Source organism: Gouania willdenowi, chromosome 20 (assembly GCF_900634775.1).
Source record: "Gouania willdenowi chromosome 20, fGouWil2.1, whole genome shotgun sequence".
In the NCBI taxonomy this organism is placed as follows: Eukaryota; Metazoa; Chordata; class Actinopteri; order Blenniiformes; family Gobiesocidae; genus Gouania; species Gouania willdenowi.
Genome location: NC_041063.1, coordinates 3,344,215 through 3,364,327, shown reverse-complemented (window position 1 = coordinate 3,364,327; position 20,113 = coordinate 3,344,215). Strand labels below are relative to the sequence as shown.

General features: G+C 38.4%; 1 protein-coding gene across 1 annotated transcript; it reads left to right on the top strand.

The window, feature by feature from the left end:
• The first annotated feature begins 60 nt into the window (after positions 1-60).
• On the top strand, positions 61-19,890 carry map3k8 (mitogen-activated protein kinase kinase kinase 8). The gene is made up of 8 exons (XM_028435051.1): positions 61-195; positions 1,314-1,690; positions 3,463-3,633; positions 5,816-6,077; positions 12,875-12,981; positions 15,342-15,494; positions 18,717-18,963; positions 19,046-19,890. The coding sequence occupies exons 2-8, from the start codon at positions 1,358-1,360 to the stop codon at positions 19,168-19,170; spliced, it is 1,398 nt and encodes a 465-aa protein (XP_028290852.1). The 5' UTR covers positions 61-195; positions 1,314-1,357; the 3' UTR covers positions 19,171-19,890.
• The last annotated feature ends 223 nt before the right edge of the window (positions 19,891-20,113 follow it).

The following is a 20,113-nucleotide window of genomic DNA, read 5'->3' as shown; positions in this document are numbered from 1 at the left end:
AGGTTTCGTTTTCCCTTCACTAACTCACTGATCTCTGTCACACAGTGAAAGCCTCCCCCTGCCTGAGCGCACGAGGCGCTTCCGGTTTGCTCGTGCCTGTAAACGCGCTGCTCAGCGCGAGACACTCATTCCGTGACGGAGACGCTGAGTGGAAAACAGCATGTAACCACCGCTTCATTTCTGATCGGAATCACGGTCAGTATCACATGATTCTACGTCTTCTGATTGATGTCACGTTGTAACAGATTTATTTGCTTGTTAAAGTTGTTGTCAATGTTATTACTGACGTTGTTGTTGTTGTTGTTTCCCTCAAACTAACTACCTCTCATCTGCCCTCAAATCTAAGTATTTCATTTCTAGAACAATGCGTTTGTTTTGTCTGGATTGCATTTTACAAACGTTCACTACGAAAATACATTGTCTGATTTTAAAATATTGATGATCAGCTACAGGGAAGTAGATCAGCCTGAAATCCCCTTGAGTTTGGAAAACATTCTTCTTTTTTTAAACTCCTCCCAGTAATGTTTCCTACAAACAGAGTGGAAGTCAAATGTGACACTGTGGAATAATATGTGGCGTCGAATGTAGAAACTGTTTCATATCGGATATGTTTTGAACATTTAGCTCATTTTTCTTTCATTTAAGACAGATTCATGTAAAACAATGCGCTATATCATTGTTAAAAATGTGTAAACATGAAAAATAAATCTAAATGTAAATGTTGAATATAAATGTTAAGTCTACTCCTCACACCCCACTCCAAGGTGTTCTGCAACCTTGGTGTCTTCATCACTGGCAAAAGTGAGTTCCATACAGCATGCTGTTTAGGGTTAGGGTAATTGTCAACACATTCCCTCGGCCGATGTGCAGCCCGTACACCAGTCATTTCTGCTTTTTCGAGTTTGTCAATTTGGAGCTATCTTGCCATGTGCCGCTCTTCCCCTGTCCTCACGCACTGAGCCGTAGTCAGTGGTATAGGTGGAGCCCCGTGGTCGACAGGCGCTCACCTGCCCACTTTGCATAATTGTTAAACATTTAGCTTTACACTTGGGAACCAATTTAACATTACAATTTAATATTTAAATTTATATTTAACATTTAGATTTAGATTTAGATTTTTTTTTTATGTGCACACATTTTAATAATGATAGAACATGCTGTTTTACACAATTTCTGTGTCAAATTAAAGAAAAATGAGCTAAATGCTCAAAATATGTCGACTATGAAAAAGTGAGCTTTTTTTTCCATTTGACACCACATAGTGGAAGAGCTTTTCAACATCATAAACTGATTTTTCTTTCTTTTTTTTCCAGATCTGATCTGAACTTCATCTTGTATATTAAATTCTATCATCAAGATGGATTTCAAATATGACACTGGACTGGAACTGTTGTTGGCTCACATGAATGTTGAGGACATCATCAATGCAGCAGAGACTCTCTATCAGCTGGAAGAAGAAGAGGGCCTCTTGTCTTTTGAGGAAGAAGAAGATATCTCCCAGGAGGAGATGGATGAGAATGAGGATCATGGGGACCTTGTGGGTTCGGGGGATGATGAGAAAGAATCCAACCATGGAGACATCAAGTATGGAACAGTGGCAGACCTCCTGTCGTTTGTCAACCTGCTGTCCAGCACGCAGACGGAGGCTCTACAGTACCTGCCTGGGGAGATGGGCGTCGTCCTCAATAAGGTTCTTTATAAATATGTGAACAAATGTTTATGGGTCAATTATGGGACACCTAATTATTCTGTCCAACTCATTTATTTTAGCTGAAAAAAGGTTAAATGCATAAAAAGATGCCAAATATGTGGTAAATTAGTATGTATGGGCTCACTTTGATATATATCTTTTTAATGTTACTTACTAAATTACGTCTGTAATTACTTCTGTTATTTAAAGTGTCAAAATATCATGTGGTGCGACTGTCTGACCCTGACTGCTGTTTTGAAAAAATCTTTTAAATGACTAAATTTAAATGTATTCAAATGCATTTTATGTCCTATTTTAGTCATATTATGGTCCTGTGTAAGATTTCAAAGTATTTATATTTTCTATCATATTATTCATGCCAGGGCTGGGGTCAATTATAATTGATAATCTGTTGCTGTTATAATCACAATTGAATTGTAATTGAGTTCAGGTAATTGACTTTTTAATTGGAAATTCTATAAAAAAACTGTCAATTACAATTTAATTAAATTTTATTTATTTATTTATTCAGTTTATTTCCGACATGGCATTCACAGAAGTTTTGTTATTCCTTTTTTTTTTTTTTTTGTTTTGTACATGCCGAAAAACGAGACGAGAGAAGCAGTTTGCTTATCCAAGTCCCGTCCCCGTTTTGTACACAGAAAATTTACATCAAAGCTTGTCTCTCTGGTCAAACAGTCGTAGGTTGTTCTGAACACAATTTCATTTTTTTTTGTCCTTTTTAATGTAGGATTTATTCTCATCTGTAGTCAGTGTTGTCTTTTTTCATTCCTCCTCCTCTCCATCATTGTTCGTGTCGTCCTTGTTCCCTGCAGATTTCATTCCCAGACGTTGTTTGCGTTCCTCCAGTTCAAAAGAAAAGTTCATCTTCTTTCGAAGTTCTTTGTTATCTTCAGATAGATTTCTTAGCATACGAAGGATTAGAAAGGCACATACCCCCATCATTAGCAGGCCAGTGATCATGACCCCTAACAGGTAGAGGTCCTCCACATCTTCCACTGAGAGGATTGAGAGGCACAACCTGCAAACCTGTGGAACCACGTTACAGTTCTATGGCTTACACACATACAGTAGTTAATAATTATTAAAATGTGATTCCATTACATGGCCAATTAAAGGCGAAAGCCCCGATTTAACTTAACTTATTTTTCCCACTGCCTGTCATTTAAATCTTGAGGATCATATTCTAATTTTTTTTAATAAAAACGTAAATCTAAGGGTATCCTGATAGAAAAAAGGCTCAAACGCCTACACCAAAAACATTAATATAAATATTTGATTTGATTAGGAAGTCAAACAAAGTAACCAAGTGATAAAAACTAAATTAGATGATAGATAATATTTATTAGTGTATTTTACAGCTGATTTTAGACATGGATCAAACTGATCCGCTAGCATTAGAGATGCTAACAGAAAGCTAACACAAGAGCAAGGTTGAGTTTTATGGGATTATTTATTAAAGGCTCAATAATTGTGATTAATTGTAATTGACTTTTAGGGGAAAATAATAGTTGTAATTTCAATTGGAATTGGAAAAAAATTGTCCGTCACCGTAATCATAATTGAGTTGTAATTGAACATGGATAATTGAAGATGTAATTGTAATTGAAAAATGTAATTGACCCCAACCCTGATTTATGCAAACCTTGCCAGATGTTGCCTATTTTATGAAATATTATGCGGTGAAGTCATTGAAACAGATACAGCACATGGTTTTTTCTTTTACAAACTCTTAACTTCTGTTTTTGCAGAAACACATGACGATTAAAAAAGGACGCTACCGAATCAATGTGGACGTCCAGATGTTTCCATGGAAACTGACCTATAAGAACCATGGCTGTGGTATCGTTCCCAAAGGCTCCTTTGGAAAAGTCCACTTAGCCCAGGACATCATTACCAGGAAAAGAATGGCCTGCAAACTGGTGAGTCTATTTGTTTGAATGAGGGCCAAATATTTGCAGAACGTGCTGTTAAATGTTTCATTCTTGGTGTCATGTTGACACAGATAAGATTATTATGAAACCAGTGTAGATGAGTTACAGGAAGAGAGACGGATGTTCTGCTGGTTTCATGTTTTGAATAATGTTGTCACATCAAACATTTATTTAAATCTCATGGTTTTTCCTTAAAGGGATCCTCCACTGTTTTGTGGCCTAAAACCTTTGACATGTCCTTATTAGAAGATCTAAGCCTAACAAAACGCATTATTTTACACCATATTCATTTTATTAATTTTTTAAGATGGGACAACTTTACCTTGTGCGCCGCCATGTTGAAATGATGTCATTGATTACGTGATTAGCCCCTTTTAGTTGATTGTGTTCTATTGGAGGTGAAGTATTTAGGATAATTTAATTAGTAAAAGTTGAAAAAATCAATGTAAACCTCTTTTGTTTACTGAGAGGTGATAAATGAAAACTGACTTAAATAAATATGTGGCCACAGGGGGCGACAGTTCCCACTCTGCCGTTTCATAGATGTCATTAAAGAGAGAAGAAGAACGCTGTGTGCATTAAATAAAGGCAACCAGGATTAGGGCTGAACGATTTTGACCAAAAGCAAAATTGCGATTTTTTTTTTTTTGCAATCAATATTGCGATTTCGATTTTACTGCGATTTTTCCTCTGCCACAATAAATAACAAAAATGTACTTTATGCATTACTGGTCATTGATTAATAAAAAACTAGATAATGTTATATTTTTGGAATTCCAAATGTAGTCAGTGGATTGCCCATCCGGTTAGGAAACATTAAGGAAAACCAAGCAAAGTGCAGAGAGTGCTGCAAACATATCTGTGTATTAAACTGTTCAACATCTGAACTATTCAGTAAACTCACTGGCTCTGAAGTATTGACTTCAAGTGTTTTCAAAGAATAAATATCAGAAGCACTGGAAATATAAATAAAAAAAAAAAAAATATATATATATATATATATATATATATATATCTTTTTGTTTAAATAAAATATTACTTTTAAAGTAAAATCCTGTCCATATGGCGGACAGGTTGTGTGTGGTTGCAAATGTATTGAATGGATTGAAGCACAAGTTGTCATTTTGACTGAAAAAGCTGCTAAATGATCCTGAATGCTTCACCTCCTATAGAACTCAATGGACTAAAAGGGGCGATTGGCGTCATCAATGACGTCATTTCAACATGGCGGACCACAGGGTGAAGTAGTCCCAGTTTTAAAAGTTAATAAAACAAATATGGTGCAAAATAATGTGTTTTGTTAGGCATAGATCTTCTAAGAAGGACATTTCAAAGGTTTTAGGCCACATCTGTAAAAACAGTGGAGAATCACTTTAAGTTAAGAATCAAGTTCATCCATCCATCCACTTTCTAGTATACGTCTGTGTTTTTTGGGGAATTCCCAGAACAGTTTAGATATGTATTCTCTTCATCAGGTCAAAGGCTAAACCTGAGGGCTTTGTTTCTCATTAAACTTGATATGATAAACATCTCCAAAGTGAAGATGACTGCGAAATTCTTAACAGGATGCTTGAACTTTATCTATGGACTTTTCTTGAAGTGGATGAGTGGCTGATCTAAATTCAGCTGATTACAGTTACGGTTTAACTATACGTCATAGAAATATAATTTTTTACACTTTTATTTAGTGTGTACATTCAACCCACCACTGTTCTCCACTAAATAAGGTTTGTTTTAGTTACTCATGCTCTTTTACATTTATGTAGTCATTTTTATCATCACTACCTCACTTCCTAAAGCACTTTACATTATTATTCTCATGCATCTATTGACACACATTAACATTCAGTAGCAGGTTGCTAATCCTCTGCTTCAACCCCTGGATATTTTCTGTGTTTTTGTTGTCATTTTGTGTATTTTTGACACCTTTTTGTGTGTTCTTGTTGATACTATGTGCACTATGTGTTTTTTGAGGTATTTTGTATAATAATTCTTCATGAATTATAATCTTTTTTATTTTTTTAAGTTAATTTTTTATTGGGGAACAGATAGTACAAACATAATATGACATTACAACTTACAAAACTGCTACAATACTGTAGTGTATATGGATGAATAGAAGTGAGTGGGTCAAATACATTTATGTATTTATGACCATCTCTCCCCTCAGATCCCCATAGAGAACTTTAAAGCAGCAGATGTGGAGTTCCAGGCCCGTTTCAAGCATGAGAACGTTGCTGAGTTGTATGGTGCGCTGCTTTGGGACCAGAACGTTCACCTGTTCATGGAGGCTGGTGAGGGTGGATCAGTCTTGGAGAAGCTGGACAGCTGTGGCCCCATGAGAGAGTTTGAGATCATCTGGGTGACCAAGCAGGTTCTGCGGGGACTGGAGTACCTGCACTCGCACAACATCATCCACCACGACATTAAACGTAAGAGCAAGAATAACAGAGTGCATGGAAAGCCATTTAAACAGAGGTGTAAAGAGTACTGATATATCTACTGTAGTAGAAGTACCGTTACTTGATTTAAATTTTACTCAAGTACAAGTAAGTCATACATTAAAGCAGTGGCTATCCGTATTGTTGCCGTATCAATATACTGACATTCTATCGATACGCAGCGCCCCCATTTGGCCAGTTTAGGTCACGTGACTAAGACTAAACCTTAACACTAAAAATTGTTGCGATATTGGGCTATACCCTAACCCTAAGACGTGTACTTTAGTAACCGTACCAATAGCACGGGGGGTTGTCTGTACAAATAGACACTTTCCACATTAAATGCTCAAGTGAAAGTAAAAAGTAACTCATTTAAATGGTACTCAAAGTAAAATTTACAAATTACTTTCATCCCCTGCGTTTATTTTTGGTAATAAATCTTTGTACGGTTCCCTTGCATACAATAAACATCTCATGTAAACCTAAAAAGGAAGAAACCAAATTTTGCACAATTTTCCACAAAGACATCTGTATAAAATAAAAGGCTTTGTCAAAATGCACAATTCGTTTTTTTAAACGGTGACGTGCTGACGTGCTGGTGACGTATCGATCATTTCCTGTTTACACTCTACCGCTGTTTGCAGCGCTCTACTACTGTGTTCTGCTAACTCTAATCAAACTTGTTGTCATTGATATTTTAGCCTTGAAAACACTTGTTTTAATTTTTTACCGTACAGTTAAACGTACGAAGGTTAAGTAAAAAGCAATCTCGCCTCTTATAGGCAGTACAATCTCCTTTAAACTTCCTTTTGTCCTTAGCTTAGCTTAGCTTAGCTTAAATTTAGCACCTATGGCTTCTCTCTCCTCCCCTCCGCTCTCCTGCCCGGTGTGTCAGATGTTTAGTTACTCCTCGTCCTCCTTTAGGGACAATGGTAGTTGCATAAAGTGTAGCGTACTGTTAGATATGGAGGCGAGGATCAACAATCTGGAGAAGCGGTTCCGCACCCCTGATACCAAAACCGAAGCTAGCAAGCAGGACCTAGCCGGTGCGGACCGTGCTAGCTCTAGCTTAGCCTCCCCCCCGGCCAGCAATGAGTGGGTTACTGTCCGTGGTAAGCATAGTCGAAGGTCAAAAAGCCGCTCGGGACACCACCATGTTCACGTCTCAAACAGGTTCTCCCCCCTCCGTGAGGACAACACACTCACCGGGGAACAAACTCTGATAATTGGCGACTCCATAGTGAGAAACGTGAAGCTAGCGAAGTCAGCGGGCATCGTGAGGTGCATCCCAGGGGCCAGAGCGGGCGACATAGAATCAAATCTAAAGTTGCTGGCAAAGAGTAATCGTAAGTTTGATAGGATAGTCCTCCATGTCGGCACTAATGACTCCCGACGTCGCCAGTCGGAAGCAACCAAAGTGAACATTGAATCAGTTTGTGCTTATGCTAAAACAATGTCGGACTCCGTAATTTTCTCTGGTCCCTTACCAAATCTGACCAGTGATGACATGTATAGCCGCATGTCATCATTTAACCGCTGGCTATCGAGGTGGTGTCCAGAAAACGAGGTGGGCTTCATTGATAATTGGAGATCCTTCTGGGGAAAACCGAACCTGATAGGAAGAGATGGAATCCATCCTACTTTGGAGGGAGCATCTCTACTATCAGAAAACATGGCACAGTCACTGTTATGACATCTCATGAATGAGACCATGTTACAGAGGCGGAGTCCTCCACGCCCCTCTGCGCTTGCCTTAGGACAGTTTCCCTCCCATTGCTATCAGGATAGCTGTGTTCATCGCCATGACAACTGTTGTGATGGTGATGAATATTATTTTATGGAGACGGTGTCAGTCCCCCGACCCATATTTCACAATGATTTTAACATAAAATCAAATAAAAGAGCTATCAATTATAAAAATCTGAAAAAAATTAAAATCTCAAATCTAGAAACACCAAAACATAAAACCATTAGATGTTCTCTATTAAATATTAGATCACTGAGATCCAAATCTCTACTAGTAAATGACCTTATCTCAGAAAATAACTTTGATTTATTCTGTTTAACTGAAACATGGCTGTATCAAGATGAATATGTTAGTTTAAATGAAGCCACTCCTCCCAGTCATTTAAATACTCATATGCCACGAGACATAGGCCGTGGAGGTGGTGTAGCAGCTATTTATCATTCCTCTCTCCTAATCTATCCTAAACCAAAGGCCAGTTACACTTCCTTTGAAAGCCTGGTTCTAAATTTATCTCATATCGAATCAAAAACCTGCCAGCCAGTCTTATTTGTGATAATTTACCGTCCTCCAGGCCCTTATTCTGAATTTCTATCAGAATTCTCTGAGTTTATATCAAACTTAGTCCTCAGTTCTGATAAAATACTGATAGTAGGAGATTTTAATATCCATGTGGACAAAGATAGTGATAGCCTGAGCTCAGCCTTTATGTCCCTAATAGACTCAGTTGGCTTTTTTCAAACTATTAATGAAGCTACTCATCGTTTAAATCATACTCTTGATCTTGTTCTAACATATGGCCTTGATATTAATGAACTAAAAGTCTACCCTGAAAATCCTCTGCTATCAGATCACTTTTTAATATCTTTTAACATTATCCTAGAGGATCTCGCACTGTGCAATAAAATAGTTACAAGTAGAAATCTATCCAACAGTGCTGTGGCTAAATTTAAAGAGGCCATTCCTGCTGCCTTAAACTCAGTGCACCATCCAATAAATAACTATGATATTAATTATAACCCCTCTCAACTGGATCTGCTTGTCGATAGCTCTGCTAGTCTACTAAAATCCACCTTGGACTCAATTGCCCCATTGAGGGAAAAAACTATTAAACGTCAGAGGAAAGCTCCGTGGTTTAGCTCTGAAACTCACACACTCAAACAAACAACCCGTAAATTAGAGAGAATGTGGCGCTCCAATAAAACAGAGGAGTCACGAATACTTTGGCAAGAAAGCCATAGTAAATACATGACAGCCTTACGACATAGTCGATCTACATACTACTCCTCACTAATTGAAGAAAATAAAAATAATCCGAGGTACCTTTTCAGCACTGTAGCCAGGCTAACACAAAGTCAGAGCTCTATTGAGCCCATGATTCCTCTAGCCCTCAGCTGTGAGGACTTTATGACATTTTTTAACGATAAAATTCACAAGATTAGAGATAAAATTAGCCACTCCCTGCCTTCACCTGGGCCTGCTGTACCATTAAATGTAAATAGGCCTAACCTAAACTGTTTCACACATATAGGACTTCAGGAACTTAACTCTATTATTTCATCCTCCAAACCATCGACCTGCCTTTCAGATCCGATCCCAACTAAGCTGTTTAAAGAAGTTGTTCCCCTGGTCTGCCCATCTTTGTTGGAGACAATAAATATATCCCTATCAATAGGCTACGTGCCACAGTCCTTTAAAGTAGCTGTAATCAAACCCCTTCTCAAAAAACCTACTCTTGATTCCAGCACTTTAGCAAACTACAGGCCTATATCTAATCTTCCTTTTATTTCAAAGATTCTTGAGAAAGTTGTGGCAGCTCAGCTCTGTGAATTTCTTCAAAACAACAGCCTGTTCGAGGACTTCCAGTCAGGTTTTAGAGCTCAACACAGCACAGAGACTGCTTTAGTTAAAGTAACTAATGATCTACTCTGGGCTTCAGATGAAGGACGACTCTCAGTGCTGGTTTTATTAGATCTTAGTGCAGCTTTTGACACTATAGATCACTATATTCTACTAGAGAGATTAGAGAAATTACTTGGAATCACAGGGACTGCCCTAAACTGGTTTAAGTCCTACCTATCTGATAGGTACCAGTTTGTACATGTGAATAATAGGTCTTCTGTGTACACTAAAGTAAGCTACGGGGTTCCTCAGGGCTCTGTGCTAGGTCCAGTCCTCTTCTGTATCTATATGATCCCCCTTGGTAATGTTATGAGAAAATACTCTGTTAACTTTCACTGCTATGCTGATGATACCCAACTGTATGTATCAATGAAGTCAGGTGAGACAAATCAGCTATCTAAACTTGAGGCCTGTCTAAAGGACATTAGGGCCTGGATGGACCAAAATTTTCTTCTTCTCAACTCAGACAAGACTGAGGTCATTGTACTGGGCCCGCGACACCTTAGAGAAACCTATGCTAGCCTAACTGCCCTAGATGGCATTACTCTGGCACAAAGCACAACTGTTAGAAACCTTGGGGTTCTATTTGATCAGGACTTATCCTTCAACTCTCACATAAAACAAACTTCAAGAACTGCCTTCTTTCATCTCCGTAACATTGCTAAAATCAGATCTATCCTGTCTCAGGGCGACGCCGAAAAACTAGTCCATGCTTTTGTTACCTCTAGACTGGATTATTGTAATTCTCTTTTAGCAGGCTGCCCGAGCAAGTCGCTTAAGACACTTCAGCTGGTTCAAAATGCTGCAGCACGTGTACTGACTAAAACTAGGAGAAGAGATCACATTACTCCTGTATTAGCCTCTCTGCATTGGCTTCCCATAAAATATAGAATAGAATTCAAGATTCTTCTTCTCACTTATAAAGCCCTAAATGGACAGGCACCAGTCTATCTCAAGGAGCTTGTAGTGCCATACAATCCCCCCAGAACACTACGCTCTCAAAATGCTGGACTACTCGTTGTTCCATTCATCTCTAAAAGTAGTATAGGAGGAAGAGCTTTCAGTTATCAGGCCCCACTTCTCTGGAACCATCTACCAACCACGGTTCGGGGGGCAGACACCCTCTCTACCTTTAAGGTTAGGCTCAAAACATTCCTCTTTGATAAAGCTTTTAGTTAGGAACCAGCTCATAGCTCATAATTAAGATGCAATAGGCATAGACTGCCGGGGGGGGGGGTCTGGCATGCTCGGTTGGAGAGAGGTTGGAGAGGGCGTTAAGAGAGAGGTCATTTAGGCTAGAGAGGGACCGGAGAGGGTCCCATTCCTCTCTCAAACACTCCCTCTATGTCTGCTTCTTCCCTTGTGTGTTTGCTCCTGTACTCCTTCTGGCTTTTGTCTTGCAGGTCCGTGGGATCCTCAGTGTGGCGTTACAGAGACTCAGCGGCTCTGTCTCCACCCTTTCCTCTGCACACACCCAACACAGCATAACGTGGATGGCTGTTCATCATAGGAATGGGATCCACACAAGGTTCCTGCTGCTTAACAGAAGGTTTTCCTTGCCGCCATGATGAATTCATGTTGGGTGTGGGATACATATGTATGTGTATATACGTATATATGCATATGTGTGTATCCATAAAATGAAGAGTCCGTCCTTAAGACTGCTCTACTGTAAAGTGCCTTGAGATACCATTGGTTATGATTTGGCGCTATACAAATAAAGATTGATTGATTGATTGATAATAAAAAAACACTAATTAATTCAATTCAAAAAAAAAAAAAAAAAAAAAGATCAGTCCCTAAGTATATCTACATTTATGAACTCTAAAACTGTGCCATGTGACTTCAGTCCACGTAAGCATCAGTAGTAGACTCGTTGTTCTTCTGTTGATGCTCTGAGAAAATAACCAGTGTTTAATGCTGTTATGGCGCGGTGCCTTACGTTTAATCTGATTGGTCGGCTATGATGTGATGCATTTGATTGTTGTCTGGTCATTTCAATTTTCTAGTTTCACAATGTCTGTTGATCATTTTAAAACAAAAAATAAGAATAATTTACTCAGTAATGGTTGGGTGTAAAAATGTAACAAATTATTTTTTTTAAAATGTACTTAAATACAATTAAAATTACTGATTTAAAAAAGTACACGTACCCATGAAAGCAACTCAGTTACAGTAACATGAGTACTTGTAATCCGTTACTTTCACCTCAGCATTTCAAAGCTTAGTTTGACTATCTTAAAACAACATTGTAGATGTCTGTACTTCAGTTTTGCCGAGTCAAAAAGAAAATTTCGGATATCCACAATTAAATTATGACATAATTCCATTTTAACATATCTACAAAATCACGTTAGTCATTAATATGTATGGGGTTTCTAATTACAGATATCTCCTACAACGCCATTACGGATATCCAAAATAAATTCTAGATATTCCGTAATTCCATTGTGAGAAATCTACAATGTCATTTTGATTAGTTATTCCATTTACAGATACCTTGAATTTACCTGAATTCCATGGATTTAAAGGTATCTACATTTTTAATTTTGCATAGTCACATGTAGCTTTTAAATGTTAAAATTGCTTAACATAAGAGTGTTCCTTTGTTGGAAATGTGGCACATGCTCAGTGGCATTCTGTTTGTGTCAAAGTCAATCCATCTACATGGTGTTTGTGCAGGATAAATATTAAAGTTATGAACACACCAGTGCAACATACAGTATGGATCAGGCTGACAGAGAATAATCTGGTTTTGTCTGATAAGGTGGGAGTGGTTAAACATTGCTCTAGTGAAATCCTTCTCTACTAGCCTCAAAGCTGTTAGTTGTCTAAATATTCCAGCCTTGGTCTCCTGCTATTCCTGGGATAAATATAGAGTACAGATAAGTATGTGACACATGGTAAAAGCCCCAGTCTGACACAGCGCTGTGGTTCTCATCATTTCCTGTCTGTTTCCTAGATATGTAATTACAGCTTCAACCATTTTCCAAGTAATGAATAACAATTCAAAATCAAAATGTGAATTGGAGCATCAAACCATTCCCACAGAACAAAGCATAGCCATCAGAGTGTCTCATGAGAAATCACTCAATCAACACCTTTGACACGTGACTCTTTCTTTTATTGAAACTTTCCACAGCGAGTAACATCGTCCTGATGTCGGATAAGGCAGTGCTTGTGGACTTTGGCCTCACAGTGCAGATGACAGAGGACGTGTACATTCCTAGAGACCTCAGAGGAACAGAGGTAAGAACATCAGCATGAATGGAGAGATACTTCAACCGAATTACAGAAGCTGTGTTTCCATTACCTTTGGAAATGCACAAAATCTAAATAGCACAATAAAAACTGGTAAGGGAAAAACCTGACTTTTGAAAAAACACTCAAATGTTTTTACGCTTTCATTAGGAGGTATTTCATTATTGAAATGTGTCGCAAAAGCGCCATGGAAACACTTTTTCCACAAATACACGTTGCAAGACAAGACGTTTCTGGTCACATGACCACAGAAGAGGAGACTGGGACATTCCTTAGCATTATTACTGTCACATTAGACGTGAAACAACAAGGAATACAGAGTGTTATAAGGAGGTTTGGAGCGTCCGTCATCCTGCAGCAAAGTCTCCCAAGATGAGTTTTCACAAGCGTTACGAGACTCTTGCCCAAAACAACGTTCAAATGGAAGCACATTCAAAGTGCAATTTGTTGTCATTTAGAAATTTTGCTTTTATTTTGCAAAAATCTATAATGGAAACCCAGCTAGAGACAAGTTAGTCTGGTGTGATGACAATATAAGTTAACGCTTGATTGGCTGAAATCTCCAAAATGGCGATGCCCACATATAAAGGGATATTATGAGCGTTTGATAGAAATGACTCCAAAGACATTTCTTACACAAATTAGTTTTATTATTCAGCTTTAAATCAATCATCTAAAGCAGCGGTGTCAAACTCATTTTAGTTCAAGAGCCAAATACGGAGCAGTTCAAAAGTGGGCCGCAGGTTTTAGGTGGGAAAATGAGCAATTTCAACATTAATGTGCCCAAGTTTGCATTTCAAGTTATAATTTAGACAAAGTATGGAGGCAACAACATGAACTTAGCAATAACATCCTTAAATGTCCTTTGAATTTTTTATTTTTTGACTAATTTTTATTTAGGTTGGGAATATTTTTTGGAACAATTTGAGAAAAAATGCAGGATTTTTGTGAAAAAAAATAAAGTTCTTTCAACAACAATTTACAGCTGAATTATTTGGTGATTGACACAATGATTCATGTTTACTCTGTCATTTTCACTCTCTCCTGCGGCCCAAATCAGATGCTCTGAAAGGCCAGATTTGGTCCCCAGGCCTTGAGTTTGACACAAGTATTCTAAAGTGTTAAAAGGTTACGTATCACTTTAAGCATGTGTTGAACACAGGTTTAGTTACCATTGGTTTACAAATTACTCTTTATTACTTGTCACCACTTCTAAAACAGGGATTAACGTAGACAAATGCACCACAGGCTTTTTATTTATTGACTGATGAACAGTCAGTTGCAGCTTTGTTTATACTTCATTTTTTCTCTTCCCATAAGTCATTGAGGAAGTTTGAGAGTTAGACTTTGTTCACATGCTGCTCTCCTGTCATGCTTTGTCTATGCGTTCACACCGTGTATCACTGTTTGTTTACTCACTTTGGCCTTTGGCTTGTGGAAAGTCCCAGAGGAGAGAGCGAGGCTATGATAATATCAGCTTAAGCATCTGTTCAACAAGAACACACGTGGTACACAGGGGAAAAGAGAGAGAGAAGGGTTTCCAACAGAGAAAGACAAAGAATACAGAGCTGATAGTAGAGCCCCAGATTTTCCCTTTCAAAATGTCCCTAATTGGTTTTAGAGTTGACACTAGTTAACATATTTATGTCTAGTTTTCACCTTATTAGCATTCACTAATCAGATGTCATCACTGGCTATTAATCATTAAATCATGGCAAACATCTTAAATGCATTAATGGGGTTAACTATAGTGATTCATTCATTTTTTACACAGCAGAAATGCATCTACAAAAATGAATGCAAAAAATCTTTGACATCGAGCAGTTTGCTACACCTGCTAAAGCTAGACATTAGAGACCATCCGTTTACTGCAAAGTTATATTGTCCCAAAACATTTGGGTAATGTTTTTTTATATCACTATTGAGATCTTTTCCCAAAACATGCATGTGAGAATATATTCAGTGTCATATTGTAGTTTCATCTGAAGATTTTGTTAAATGAAAAACATAAAACATTAATGATAATTAGAAAAACTAAACAACTATTGCTCATTCTGTTTCAGGAAGTGAATTATGTATATTCCACTATCATGGAAAACCAGAGGCTGTATATTAGTGAGTTACTGTTCTCCCTGCAAAGGCCAAGTTGCTGTAGGTCATCAACTGACTCAAGCACGTTTTTAAAGGTTAGCTTGGTCTCTGCAGGCAGAAAGCCCCTTTCGGCATGGAACTACACTTCCTGTTTGCTGACTGACACACAGACCACATTAGAAAACTGAGTGTAAGATGAACTTGCTGATTTCATGCCTCTCTTATCTGGAGCATAATGTTGCTTTTCTCTCATGTAGATGTATATGAGTCCAGAACTGGTTTTATGCAGAGGACACACTACTAAAACTGACATCTACAGCCTGGGCACCACCATCATTCACATGCAGACCGGGAGTCCCCCATGGGTCAGGAGATACCCACGGACATCATACCCATCCTACCTGTACATTGTAAGTTGTTTGACAAGGCCCTTTGTAGTTTTTGTTCTGCTTTTTATTTATTTTGGGCACTGAACAAACAGTCGGCCCTGCTAGGAACTCAAATTTTGCACGACACAAACTTATTACTGAGAAATTATAAAGACACAAACTAAAGATACACTTTAAACATCACCGCTAATGATTTATCACTTATTTTATACTTTCATGAGTTACTGGTTCACTGTTTTCAGCAAATATAGTTAAGGCCATTCTTTTCAGGGTGTTTACGTCCATTAAAAAAGTGTTGCCAATTTTTATTAATGTCTGATGAAGCAATATTTCTCATTGAAATAGTATAGTATAGTATAGTATAGTATAGTATAGTATAGTATAGCGGGCTTGTAACCGGAGGGTCCCCGGTTCAAATCCACTGTGGGCAATCTCTCTTGAGCAAGTCCCTCAAACTGTTTCCAGGAAAGTCTTGAAAATGAGATTCCAAATCTCAATGAGACTTTCCTGGTTAAATCTGGTTAAATAAAGGTAAAAAAAAAGTTGACCAAATTGTAGCGTAAAAGATGAAATGATGTATTCATGTGACTCTACTCCCAAACAAATTAAACAAGCGTGTTTATTGACAGAAGTGGTTCATGAAATGATTGTATGTGTCTTTTTTACCAAAATAACTGTTTTTGATATGACAAAAGTCACCAAAGCATTCAGCTCTTGGCTGTCCACAGCTGGACCATCGTCTTTGCTTGTTTTCAACTAATCTTCTCCATGTCTGCTTTGGCTGACCAACTCCTCTTTTCCCTTAAGGGGGTACCAGTTGAATGCCTGTTTGGCAATGGGTTCCCCATGTCTGTGTAGGGTGTGACCAATCCATCCATGTCTTGGTTGTTTTTTTACATGGGTTGGTGTTGGAGACCTTGTCGGACCATCTGATGTTCAGGATATGGTATAGTTGTCTGTAGGCTTGTTGGTGTTGGTCACTGTCTAGGTCTAAGATCTGTAGAGGAATACTGACTTCACATTGGTGTTAAAGATCCTGATCTTGTTGCTGAAGGATAGTGCTTTGGATCTCCAAATGGGACACAAGATGTGGATGAACCTGATGTCCTCATCTACTCCACCGTCCTTACTTATCACACTAGATGTACTGTATGTAAAGTGGTCTGTTTTTTTGTTTTTGTGTGTGTGCATGTGTGTGGCTACGGTTTCAGTTTGGTGGCACTGTTTACTCACCTGCTATGAGGAATTCAGTGACATAGTGTCACAAGTCGGTGTGTTTTTAGACGTGGATGAGACCGCCCAATTTTAATGAACATTTTCCCCATTCAGGTGAGGGCACAGAAGCACAAAATGACTGGTGGACTTCTCTGTCGGCTGTGCAAACATTTAATTAAGTAGAAAACAAAATAAACAAATATGTTTAAAAGAAACCAAAAAAAAAAAAAAACAACTTTAAAACCTAACCTAAAACATCCTATTGATCTGTTGATGCCATTGATCTGAGTTAATGCAATGTTGCGTAAATTGCGCAGCAGCTTAACTGATTCTGGCCTGGCATCAATGCGACACAAGAGTTTAGGGTGAAAACATGGAGAGAAAGACAGGAGTTCCCTGGAGCGGTGTCCATAGCGACATCCATGGATCTCCGTACCCAGTGACCCTCTACTCCCAACGCCACCAGACTCTACACGCCCCGCCTCGGGTGTTCAGCTTTTTCTCTCCCTCACACACACTTTACTCTGCATTTTCTTATCCATTCAATATTACCTATTGTTTATTTACATTATTTGCTTATGCTAGAAAGATTAACTGGAGCCTTTTTTTCCATCTCCGCTGTGTTTTGTGTCAACATTCAGTGCAGCAATGATGTGAGTTTGCACCTGAATGTGTATCGTACTATTTTCGGTGCATTAAACAATCACTGTAAACAGTTTCAGATTTGATAAATTGCATTGACCTACTGTATTAATTAATTTACATTTCCACCTCCCATTTTTTTGCTCCCCTTATGAGATCCGCCTACTTTACATATTCATCAGAGGAAATGCGCTAAATGGATTGTGGGCTCATTGTGACGCGCAGAGCACACGCAGTCTGGATTTCCTGGGATTTGCACCCCTTATTAGTGCATTGGAGTGACGTTTGCACACGTTTTAATACCCCTAAACATCCGCCCTGCGAGTTTTGCTCCCAGCACTGTGCGAAGGCATGTTGTAGAACATGTTGCAGCACGTTCCAGTTTAGGGACAATATATCCTGGCCTCTAGGTGTGCCGTGCGTGCTGAAAATAGGAACCTTGAAGGTTAATAAAAGGCCTTTAAACAAAATGCCGTTTTAAGTCAGAGAACCCTTACCTTTCTCTACATTTAACAAGAACCATTGGTGATCCTGCACAGTTGTACTGTTATATCGTACATTTTTTTATCACTTTGCATACACCTACGATTCATGTTCTGAAAGGTGCAGCACAGCAATCGTGACTTTACAGCGCCTGGATAACACGGGAAGTGGCTTGTTTACCTCTCCTAAAGGTTGTAAACAATGATTCATCCAGCTTCTGTAATGTCAACAAAGCTTTGCTACAGCAGGGTATCAAACATACATACAGGTAGTTATAAAAATTAACTGAATAGCAGATGGCAACAAAACAACAGCTTTATCACAAAGCTCTTCTTTGTGCTCTTTTGCTGTCAAATAAGTCCTTAGTTGTTGAAACATCCTGTTTTTTCTGTTTTTGAAATTGTCTGCTTCTCTTTTTTACTTTCATATGAAACTGCTGTCATAAGAAAGTCTCGTTGCATTCTAAAGTCATGTTTACTCTCTTACTGAAACTCCATTTTCTGAGTGTAGCATTAGTTTCCTCTGTGAGTTATGGACACACACAGTGGAACAGCTTACTGAGCGAAATGAAGAAGTGTGACTCTTCAAGGAGTTTTAAACACAAACTCAAAGACTTTCATCCAACCAGTGAATTCATTAATATATTTGATTCATTTTGTCATTGGGATTAATGTGTGTGATGAAAGATGTGCTGTCCTCTGTTATTTTACTAATCTAATCTCATTGTGTGTATTTCTATTCTCATTTAGTGTAACTTTGTTGTCGTGTATATTTTCTGCTCTAGTACAATGCATCAAATAGCAACAATAATGCTTGGTTTTGCATAACGTGAGGCTATGTTTTTGACACACTTGTTGTGTAAGTGACTCTCATGCTTTACTTATGTCTCTTATGTCCTAACAGATCCACAAACAGGCTCCGCCCCTGGAGGACATAGCAGAGGACTGCAGCCTGCCCATGCGCTCCTTCCTGGAGCGAGCTCTGGAGAAGAACCCCTCACTGCGAAGTCCAGCATCTGATCTGCTGAAGGACGAGGCCATCAACCCTCCCAGGGAGGACCAGCCTCGCTGCTGGAGCCTGGACTCTGCCTTGGAGGAGGTCAACTGCACTCTACTGCGACAGCAAAGCCAGCACCACAATAGCACCCAGGGTGAGTTCCAAAGTGCCGATTTGTCTCAATTTACAACAACCAGGGAAGCATTTAAAAATAAGACATTTCCTTTTTTCTGCAGAATCGTCTCTTTCCTCCCAAGACTCCAGCCATTTGAAGAGAAAAGGCTCCTTATACATTGACCTGGGAGCCTTATCAGGTTATCGTAATATGGTGACAGGGCCTCCGTTGTCTGAATATGGTTAAAATCTGACATTGAAATATGCCAAACTGAAGCACAGGTACAAAAGCAACTTGTTTAATTTAGAGTGAAACGTTTGAACAGCCATGGCTGGTATGGAGAAATGAAGTGTAGCAATAAGTATTTATCAATGTGTATTCAGCTTTAACGACAACATTCTGATTAGCACCCAAAGTTTATTCCAGTCTAGTATCAGGAAGACATTTTCTATAGATCCATAACTAGGTCAAAGCTACTGTAGCTTTGGTTGCTTTAGACACAGGAAGCCTGTTTGCTACATAAACAATGTGTAATAAATACTGAGGATGACTTGATCTGAAAGTTGTAAATGGCTTCCATCATTTTATATTAGGCGATCTAGAGTACAGGTAATTATTTGGATTATTGTGTAGTCTGTCTCAGACTTTATCTTATATTGTAAGTCGTACCAGAAACAAGTGCTCTTAAACAATGTTTAATTTGTTACAAATGCAAGTATGTGTGTTTTTTAAGCCATGTTTGGTATGTAGTTCACTGTGGACTTGTGTTGATTCCTGTGGAATGTAAATTGTAATGGAATGCAAATATTTTTTTTTGTATATTGCAAGATAAATATCTGTGAATCCAGAAAAGTGAGATGTTTTGTAATTCTCGTTAAGGAAACACGGTGTTTTCTCTCAGTTTTATGATTGTAAAAAATGTCACTTTTTTAGTTTGCATTAAAAGCAGTAAAATAAAAACCCAAAGCGTTGTACTTTTGTTTGTGTGTGTGGAAAACTTCAAGGTCATATGATGCAGAAAATGGGATGATGTAGAAGTGCAGGAGCATTTATTTTTGAAAACATGGTCAAACTAAATTAGTGCAAACTTAAAAATGTGGATTTCTGTCAAATATAGTAGCATTTAAAGTATCAAGAACCAAAATCATGCTTACATAAAAATCACCATTTATTACATCAGAGCAACCTA